This window comes from Piliocolobus tephrosceles, chromosome 14, assembly GCF_002776525.5.
Source record: "Piliocolobus tephrosceles isolate RC106 chromosome 14, ASM277652v3, whole genome shotgun sequence".
Taxonomy (NCBI): Eukaryota; Metazoa; Chordata; class Mammalia; order Primates; family Cercopithecidae; genus Piliocolobus; species Piliocolobus tephrosceles.
The window spans coordinates 15,474-25,681 of record NC_045447.1 but is presented as its reverse complement, the minus strand read 5'-3'; the positions used below and the strand labels follow the sequence as shown (position 1 = coordinate 25,681).

General features: G+C 54.9%; 1 protein-coding gene across 1 annotated transcript; it reads left to right on the top strand.

Moving 5' to 3' along the window:
- The first annotated feature begins 7,711 nt into the window (after positions 1–7,711).
- Positions 7,712–10,001, top strand: LOC113223560 (vasopressin-neurophysin 2-copeptin). Its single transcript, XM_026452973.1, has 3 exons — positions 7,712–8,080; positions 9,455–9,656; positions 9,829–10,001. Exons 1-3 carry the CDS (start codon positions 7,961–7,963, stop codon positions 9,999–10,001), a joined length of 495 nt encoding a protein of 164 aa, XP_026308758.1. The 5' UTR covers positions 7,712–7,960.
- Positions 10,002–10,208: the final 207 nt, after the last annotated feature.

Here is a 10,208-nt window from a genome sequence, read left to right as displayed (position 1 = left end):
GCGTGGGGGCTGGGAATGCGGACAGGCCTAGCTCTTCCCTAAGTCTAGCAAAGGGAACGTCTCTGGGACCCCAGGGCCGCAGTCATTGTCCCCAGCGGGTGCGGCAGGCCAGGTCACTTGGAACCTGGAGCTGGGGTTGAGCGTCTCTAGATGCGAATCTACACGTCTTGCTGCCGTACAGGTTTTCCATATAGAAACGAGTTTGTCAAAAATATTTTTCCTCGTTTATTTTGCCTTTTACTTAGGTTATTTTTCCAAGTAAGAATTTTTATTGTCTTTTCATTTCTGATTTCTTTTAAGCTTAATGTAATCCCCTTTAGAGATATGATAAATATTGAGACCTGGCTTCCCGCATCCCCTCCCCGCCCCCCGCCCCCTGGCCCCCGTCAGCTATTTTTTTTGTTTTGTTTTGTTTTTTGAGACAGAGTCTCACTCTGTCGCCCAGGCTGGAGTGCAGTGGCGCAATCTCGGCTCACTGCAACCTCTGCCTCCCAGGTTCAAGTGATTCTCCTGCCTCAACCTCCCAAGCAGCTGAGACTACAGGCGCCCGCCACCATGCTCAGCTCATTTTTTTTGTATTTTTGGTAGAGACAGGGTTTCACCATGTTGGCCAGGATGGTCTTGAACTCCTGACCTCGTGATCTGCCCGCCTCGGCCTCCCAAAGTGCTGGTATTACAGGCGTGAGCCACTGCGCCCGTCTTGTCAGCTGATTTTATTCTATTTAGCTCTTCAGTCCAGCTGAGATGTGCTTTGGTCTGCAAAGAGCTGAAGGTAGTGTCTGTAAAGAGCAGAAGGCCTCCTCCGCCCTCCTTTTTCACTTGGCCCTACAGTGGATCCATTTTAGTTCCATACCTGCCCCCCTCAGGCCCAGCATTTTTCTCAGAGGTTTCTCATCCCTACTCAATGTATCCTTTTTGATTCAGTTCAGTAAGCAGGTCTTGGGCTTCTACATCTTTGGTTCGCTCTTGTTCCCCTCTTCATAGTTTACAGAGCATTTGTGTGGGTTCTCAAAAATACTACTGGAGGCCAGGCACAGTGGCTCACACCTGTAATCCCAGCACTTGGGAGGCGGAGGGAGGCGGATCACTTGAGGTCAGGAGTTCCAGACCAGCCTGACCAACATGGTAAAACCCCATTTCTACTAAAAACACAAAAATTAGCCAAGTATGGTGGTGAGCGCCTGTAATCCCAGCTACTAGGGAGGCTGAGGCACGAGAATCACTTGAACCTGGGAGGCAGACGTTGCAGTGAGCCAACAGGTGAAAAGACAGAAAGCTGGATTTACTGCTACCAGCAGTGTTCATTTGAAAATGAGGCCAGATAGGCACGGTGGCTCATGCCTGTAATCCCGGCACTTTGGGAGGTCAAGGTGGGCACATCACTTGGGTTCAGGAGTTTGAGACCAGTCTAGGGAAAGTGGTGAAATCTTGTCTCCACAAAAACAAAAATTAGCTGGGCATGGTGCTGTGGTCCCAGCTACTCGGGAGACTGAGGTGGGAGGATCACTTAAGCCCCGGAGGTAGAGGTTGCAGTGAGCCACGATCGCACCACTGCACTCCAGCCTGGGTGACAGAGCAAGACTCTGTCTCAAAAAAAAAAAAAAAAAAAGAACATGAAGTCAATGGCTGGGCACAGTGGCTCACGCCTGTAATCCCAGCACTTTGGGAGGCCAAGGTGGGAGGATTACTTGGGACCAGGAGTTTGAGACTAGTCTGGGCTGGGCAACACAGTGAGACCCTCATCTCTACAAAAAAAATTTAAAAAGGAAAAAAGATAGAAAGAAAATGAGGCCATGCCCTCTCTGGCAGTAGTAGAGATGTTCTGTGGTACATACAGCAGGGGAATAAGAAACAGAAGGTGTGGGCGGGGCAGATGCTCTGCTAAGATTAGTTAACTGTTACTTCTTCTCAGAAAAGGTGGTCTAATGGTAAGGAAGTACTTTATAGAACATGCTGACATTTGGGGTTTAATCTGGAAGCCTGCAACGTTTTATTATGTAAGGATTGCAGAAATCTTAACCCTTTATAGCACCCTCATCTGATTCCCTTAAGACCTCAGTGGGACAGGAAGTGGAGTTAGTACTTCAAGTAAATAACCTTGGGAACAGGTGTGACTTGCCCTGGGTCACACAGAACTCACCGGAGAGCTGAAGCTGATACTCAGAGCTTCCCTTCCTTCTTTCCATGATTTATTGAATACCCTCTACCTGGAGTGGGGTTACTCTACTGAGCATGAAAGGTAGAGTCCTTCCTTTCTGCCCTGGTGTTTCATTTTAAAGGGGTTACAGGCATACACACACAAAAAGACAGACACACACAAAAAATGAATTGTGAATTGCAGTAGGTGCTATGAAATTCATCAACATAGTCCCAGACAGAAGATAAAAGAGATGGGGGATGCTCTAGATAGGGCAATCAGGGGAGCCTCCTCTTAAGAGATGCCATTGAAGCCAATCAAATGAATCCTGGGGAGGGTGCGGGTAGAGAAATCTTCCAGGACACGGAAACAGCAGGATCTCAGATCCCAAAGCAGCAGTTGGAGTTGAGATTGATTTCAGAGGTAGAACTAAGCAAGAGTGAGGGAAAGAAGGCCCAGGGTGAGTCTCAGGTTCTGGGAGGAGCAGCTGGTTAGATGGTGGTGTGATCTCAGAGGTGGGAACCCTGGAAGAGAGCAGGGAAACAGCTGAGAATCTGGAGTTGCGTGTTGACCTCGTTAAGTTGGAGAAGTCTATTGGATATCCAAGGGGAGGTGTCACCGGGCAGTTGTAACTATAAGTCTGGCGCTTTGGGGAGAGGCCCAGGATGGAAATATCAATTTGTGAATTATTAGCTTGTAGTAAGTATATAAAATTGTGGGATCACCCAGGAAGAGAAGAGAAGGGACACAGGACTGATTCCTGGGATGCTCCAACATTTAGAAGTCAAGGTCAAAGAGGAAGAGCCAGAAAAGGAGGCTGAGAGAGAACATCCGGTGTAACAGAAGGAAAACCAAGAGAGTGTAGCATCACTGGAACCAAACAAAGTGTGTTTCAGAAAAGGATAAGCGTGGCTGGGCGCGGTGGCTCATGCCTGTAATCCCAGCACTTTCGGAGGCCGAGGCGGGCAGATCACGAGGTCAAGAGATCGAGACCATCCTGGCTAACACAGTGAAACCCCGTCTCTACTAAAAATGCAAAAAATTAGCCGGGCGTGGCGGCGGGCGCCTGTAGTCCCAGCTACTTGGGAGGCTGAGCCAGGAGAATGGCATGAACCTGGGAGGCGGAGCTTGCAGTGAGCGGAGATCGTGCCACTGCACTCCATCCTGGGCAACAGAGCAAGACTCCATCTCTGGGGGAAAAAAAAAGGATAAGTGTTCACCCATGTCAAATGCTGCTAGGAGATCGTGTAAAATAAGGCCATAGACACGACTACCACATTTTTCAGTATGGAGGTAGTTTAAGACCTTGACAACAGGAGTTTTAATGGGCTGGTTTGGGCAGAAGCCCAGGTGGAGGGAGCTGACGAATAAATGTTGATTTCTGGATAAATGGCAGGTGGCGTGAGACCCCATCTCTAAAAACAAAAACAAAAACAAAAAGGGCAGGTGGACCACAAGTGAAAAACCAAGATGATCACTAACTCCAAGGAATACAAAAAGTTGTTCACAGATGAAAGATCATCATAATATACTACATGGCTTAGCTCAGAGGGCATAATTGCAATCTAACTTGTAATACTCATCTGTCATGACATCATCATATCTAGAAAATGGTGGATGAGGGGTATACGTCAGGGGAGCGGGGAGGAACTGGTGAAGGAACTGACTCCTTTCTTTTGAAAGGAAAAATGAATCAGGATCATGAGCTGAGATGTAGGAGATGAAAGGACCGAGAAGATGTAAAAAGTAGGTTGGGAAAGGAAACCTGTAAGGGACATGTAGAAGGGTGTGTGGTGTCTGGGGGTCCGTGTGACATATGGAGTGATGTGCTGGAAATGCTGCCAGTCAGCACAGTATAGAGACATTTCCCAGTCAGTGGAGGTTTCGAGAAGGTAGGTCCAGGGAGAAAGGGGCCTTGGTGTGGGAGGCCAGTCTTAGAATGAAGATCCTGGTAGACAGATCTGGTCAGCACAGAGGTCCTCACCTGTCCCATGGCTTGGGCCCTTCAGTCAGTCTGGCCTCATCCGTTTTCAGTTGTTGACTCAACCCCCTGCAGTGAAGAAGGGGTAAGGTGCTGGGCCAAGGCACCTTAGCCAGGCCTCCAGCCTCCCTCCTCCTCAGCTAGCCTCACAACCCACGGAGTCTCAACGGGGCAAGGGCCTCAGATCAAGCTTGTTTCCAGGCCATGAGTAGAATGAAAATGTCCCTCCTAGACTAATCCAGGAAGCTGCTCTCTCTGGAAATATCTCCTAGCTCTTAACAAGAATAATGGCAGTGGCCAGGCATGGTGGTTTACACCTGTAATCCCAGCACTTTGGGAGGCTGATTAGGGTGGATCACCTGAGGCCAGGAGTTTGAGACCAGCCTGGCCAACATGGTGAAACCCTGTCTCTATTAAAAATACAAAAATTAACTAGGCGTGGAGATGGGTGCCTGTAATCCCAGCTTCTCAGGAGGCTGAGGCAGGAGAATCACTTGAACCCAGGAGGCAGAGGTTGCAGTGAGCCAAGATCGCATCACTGCACTCCAGCCTGGGTGATAACAGCAAAACTCCATCTCAAAAAACAAAACAAAACAAACAAACAAAAAAGAATAACGGCATTAATAATGCAATACTGCTGTTCATCAACTTTACAATGGTGCAGGCACTTTTCTCTTTCCCTCCTTTCCCTTCCCCTCCCCTTCCCTCCCCTCCCCTCCCCTCCCCTTTCTTTCTTGATGGAGTCTCGCTCTGTCACCCAGGCTGGAGTGCAGTGGCATGACCTCGGCTCACTGCAAGCTCTGCCTCCTGGGTCCACGCCATTCTCCTGCCTCAGCCTCCCGAGTACCTGGGACTACAGGCGCCCGCCAACACGCCCGGCTAATTTTTTGTATTTTAGTAGAGACGGGGTTTCACCGTGTTAGCCAGGATGGTCTCGATCTCCTGACCTCGTGATCCGCCCGTCTCGGCCTCCCAAAGTGCTGGGATTACAGGCTTGAGCCACCGCGCCCGGCCGTTTTTTTTTGTATTTTTGGTAGAGACAGAGTTTCACTGTGTTAGCCAGGATGGTCTTGATCTCCTGACCTCGTGATCAGCCCGCCTCGGCCTCCCAAAGTGCTAGGACTACAGGCGTGAGCCACCGTGCCCAGCCAGGTGCAGGCACTTTTCTAAAGCTACCTTTTCTTTTGAAACAGGGTCTCACTCTCACCCAAGCTGGAGTGCAGTGGCTCAGGCATGGCTCACTGCAGCCTGGGCTCTAGCGATTCTCCCACCTCAGCCTCCCAAGTAGCTGGGACCACAGGCATGTGCCACCACACCTGGCCAATTTTTAAATTATCTGTCGTGATGACGTCTCTCTATGTTGCCCAGTCTGGTCTCTCGAACTCCTGGGCTCAAGTGATCCTTCTGCCTTTGCCTCTCAAAGTGCTGGGATTACAGGCGTGAGCCACCGTGCCCAGCCTTAAAGCTATTTTTCTTTTTTCATTTAAAATGTATTTATAGGCCAGGCGCAGTGGCTCACACCTGTAATCCCAGCACTTTGGGAGGCCAAGGCAGGAGGATCACAAGGTCAGGTTTGAGACCAGCCTGGCCAACATGGCGAAACCCCATCTTTACTAAAAATACAAAAAAAAGTAGCCAGGCGTGGTGGTGGGTGCCTGTAATTCCAGCTACTCGGGAGGCCAAGGCAAGAGAATCGCTTTAACCCAGGAGTCGGAGGTTGCAGTGAGCTGAGATCACGCCACTGCACTCCAGTCTGGGCGACAGAACGGGACTTCGAAAAAAAAAATTATTTATTTATTTATTTAAAATTAGAGGTGGGGCCGAGCACAGTGGCTCATGCCTGTAATCCCAGCACTTTAGGAGACCAAGGCCGGTGGATCACTTGAAGCCAGGAGTTTGAGATCAGACTGGCCAATATGTTGAAACCCCATTTCTACTAAAAATACAAAAATTAACCTGGCGTGGTGACGCATGCCTGTAATCCCAGCTACTTGGGAGACGAAGACAGAATTGCTTGAACCCGGGAGGTGGAGGTTGCACTGAGCTGAGGTTGCGCCACTGCACTCCAGCCTGGGTTGACAGAGTAAGACTCTGTCTCAAAAAAAATAAATAAATTAGAGATGCGGTCTTGCTATGTGTTGCCAAGACTGGTCTCGACCTCCTGTCTGGGTCTCTCAAGTAGCTGGGATTACAGGCATGAGCTGCCATGCCTGGCTCTAAAGCTTTTGTATAATAAATTATTTATTTCAGTCCTCACAATGACCCTAGGAGGTGGGTACCACGATTTTCCTTACTTCACACCGGCAGAAAGTAAGGCACAGACAAGTTCAGTGAGCTGCCCAAGCCATGAAGTTTCAAGCAGCAGAGTCCAGACCCTGAGCCGAGCTACCGGGAGCCAGTGTTGCTGCAACAACAACTGCCCAGTGTTGCCTCTCAAAGGGTCCTTGCAGTCCCTGAGGGGTCATTCCTGAAAAGGCCGATGTCATGGCCTGAGTACAGGCGGCCCCTCCTGGGATGCTGGCCTCCTCCCTGCCCTTGGTGGAGACGGGGCTGCTGTGTCCTCTGGAGCTTCCTCACAGCATCCGGCTGCACCCCGGAGAGGAGGCCAAGAGCCTGTGGCAACTGCAAGAGCTGGGGGCTGCGCACAGCTTGAGAGGCAGGGGGTGCCCGGCCTGAGCCCCAGACCAGCAGGGCACTCTGGTGGCCCAGGGAGAGAGGCCATGTCCTCTTTAGACCTGCCACCTTGGGATTAGGGACAAAAAGTGGCTTTCTCAGGCTGGGTCTGTTTAGCTATGCCTCCTCCTGCACCTTCCCCCAGACCCAGAACCCCCGGCCCCTCTCCCACCCCAGGTCTGAGACGGTACCTGCCCTGATTCCCACATACTAAGGTCCTGGCAGGCGTAGGAATTGGGACAAACAGTTGTCAGGTTCCCTGGGGCTCTCTCCACCTTTGAACCTTACTTGGCGTGGAGTTCTTGTTCCCCATAGTAGCTCCCCTGACTCATGTTTCTACCTGGGAGGGGGTGGTAGGTCATGTGCCAAATGTGTCCCCAAGGCCCCGTTTCAGGGCCTGAGTCCCCATTCCCTGCTCTATGGGGGTGCAGGGGTGTCATGTCTTGCACTTTCCCCAGCAGTCTGCCACCCCTCTACCCCGTAAGAACAAGTCCTTCTCATTCTGTGTCCTTTGACTCCACAACCGACCGCAGCTGCCTTGTTCACAAGGCAGGGATTCCTGTTTCTGGTGCAGCCAGTACAAAGCCCCTGTCCTCGCCACTCTGGGCTTGTGCTGTTCTTGGTCCCTTATCTTGTTGTCACAGGGCTAACCCTCCCCACACACCTGGCTGTCCCTTGCCCCACAGCTCCTAGCACCTGGCTGTCCCCTGCCCCACAGCTCCTAGGCCAGGGCCTGTCCCTGCCCCTAACACCCAGCCCCTCGGTTCCTCTTACCCTCTTCTTGGACCCTAAGCCCTTTCTGGGTAACCAGAAAGCTCAGAGACGGTCTCCAGGTGACCCCCAGTCTGTTCCTCTCCCTGAATCCAGAGCATTTCAGTCACAGTAGAGGCAATTGCTGTCATTCCGCGGCCCATGACAGCCTGGCGGCCCGCACCCCTCCCCCATGATCCCCTGCACAGACAGGCCCACGTGTGTCCCTAGATGCCTGAATCACTGCTGACGGCTGGGGACCTGGCCACCGTGGGCTCCTGGGGAGCCACTGGGGAGGGGGCGGTGGCTGCATCTCGCCTCCAGGGGAACACCTGCGGACATAAATAGGCAGCCAGCAGAGGCAGCAGCACAGAGCCACCAAGCAGCGCTGCATACGGGTTCCACCTGTGTGCACCAGGATGCCCGACACCATGCTGCCCGCCTGCTTCCTCGGCCTACTGGCCTTCTCCTCCGCATGCTACTTCCAGAACTGCCCGAGGGGCGGCAAGAGGGCCATGTCCGACCTGGAGCTGAGACAGGTACTTCCCACCGCAGGCCCTCTCAGGGCTGCCACAGCGGGCAGTGCTCACACCCTGGGTCAGCGGCTAGGAAAGAGGGAAGTCATGGGTGGTGGTGGCCTTTAGGGGAAGTGTGGGGGAGGAAGAGAGAGGCATGGCATGGCTGGGCAGAGGAGCCAATGGGGTGGGCCAGAGGAAACCAGGCTTTGGAGGAGGCTGGGAGAGGCTGAAGGGGCTCCTGGTCACTGTCGCCATCCAGACAGGGATGCAGGGAAGTGAGGGATGCTTCCCCAGTGACTGGGCTTGGGGCTGGATCAGGGAGAACGGGGCATCATGGCCTCCCCTGTGCCCATGGCGTTCTTGCATCTGGACTGGCTGGGGCAGCAGAGGCTCCGTCCTACCTGGCATTGGAGGCTTTCCTCATCCAGCCCCAGCCTCCCAGCCACAGGCGCCCAGGCCCCCACACAGAAGATGGCCTCTGGTCTGAGCGCACTTGAGTGGGGCATCCTGTGGGGAAGTTCTGCTGGGAACCTGGCCTAATTCTCTAGTGCTGGACGTTTCCTCCATTTCCAGCAGAGCTGAAGGAAATCCAATCACGATGTGCATGCAATTCTGTGCAGGCTCAATGATGAGCCGTTGAGCAAATGAGACCACACCAAGCTCAGCTAGAAGTCTAATGCGCTATCCATTGCGCCAGAGAACCGACTGTTGAGCAAATTAGAGTGGCCGAGTGGGCAACCCCCGCAGCCTTCCTTCCTCCTGCTAGGCTCCTTTGGGGTCCTGAGACACCTGGGTGTCCGTGCCCTCCTCTAGAGCTCAGGCCCCTGCCACCCACAGGCGACTGAGCAGGGGGTCAGGGCCCCAGCTGAGGCCGTCAAGCTTGGCAGGAGGCAGGGGCAAGGCAAGACAGGAGACAGGAAATGGGAGGAAGGGGCGGGGTTCTCAATGGGCAGGGCCTCTCTGCATGGTGTGGGGAAGCGGGTGGGCCCTGGCTCAAGCTGCAGCAGTGTGAGGAGGAAGGAGGAAGGGTCTCGAGTGGGGGAAGGTGGGGCAGCTGCAAGAGTGGCGCCCACCAGCGATGGCCCCGAGGCTCGAGGAAGGGCTCCCCATGCTGTAGTCCACCGGAGACCGGTCCCTAGCCGAGGGGGAGGACGCTGAGGGCTATCACTGAGAAGTCATTCAAGAAACCAAGGTGCTGAGCGGATTTGGACGCCTCGCCCGTGACTGCGGTCGAGGCCCAGACGGCGCCCCAGTGCGCCTGCAAGCTGCAGCCCCAGTGTCCCGCCCGCACTCAGAGACCGGGACCCCAGCATCCCCGCCTCGCGGGGTTCGCCTCCAACCCCCCAACTCCCGGCTCCTCCTCCTCCCGCTCACCCCGCCCGTCCGTCCCCGCAGTGCCTCCCCTGCGGCCCCGGGGGCAAAGGTCGTTGCTTCGGGCCGAGCATCTGCTGCGCGGACGAGCTGGGCTGCTTTGTGGGCACAGCCGAGGCGCTGCGCTGCCAGGAGGAGAACTACCTGCCGTCGCCCTGCCAGTCCGGCCAGAAGGCGTGCGGGAGCGGGGGCCGCTGCGCCGCCTTCGGCATATGCTGCAACGACGGTGCGCGGCGGGGACGGGCCTGGGGCTTGGGCGGGCGCCCACCGCTTGGGTGGGGGAGCGCGGACCTGCGGCGGGGTGGGGGCGGAGTCAGGCACGGCAGGGAGGGCGTGGGTCTCCGCATCCCGAGCTGCGCCCACCCCAGGGCGCCCGCGCTCACAGGTCCTTCCCGCAGAGAGCTGCACGACGGAGCCCGACTGCCGCGAGGGCTTTCACCGCCGCGCCCGCGCCAGCGACCGGAGCAACGCCACGCAGCTAGACGGGCCGGCCGGGGCCTTGCTGCTGCGGCTGGTGCAGCTGGCCGGGGCGCCCGAGCCCTTCGAGCCCGCCCCGCCCGGCGTCTACTGAGCCCCCCGCCCGCCCTACCGGCGCGCTGTCTGCGCCCGCCCCTACAGCACGGACAATAAACCTCTGAAAATGCACGGCCTCGCGTCTGTCTCAGTCTCTGGCGGGAAGAGGGAAGGGGAGCGAGGTGGGAGCGGGGATCCCCGCCACCATGCCGCCCGGCCAGTCCCCGGACCTGAGGTCGTGGACAGATCCACCCCAGAGAAGCAA

Coding starts and splice junctions, on each gene's coding strand:
- LOC113223560 (XM_026452973.1), top strand. CDS start 7,961: ATGCCCGACACCATGCTGCCCGCCTGCTTCCTCGGCCTACTGGCCTTC. Junction 8,081..9,454: donor CCGACCTGGAGCTGAGACAG/GTACTTCCCACC, acceptor CCGTCCCCGCAG/TGCCTCCCCTGCGGCCCCGG. Junction 9,657..9,828: donor CGGCATATGCTGCAACGACG/GTGCGCGGCGGG, acceptor TCCTTCCCGCAG/AGAGCTGCACGACGGAGCCC.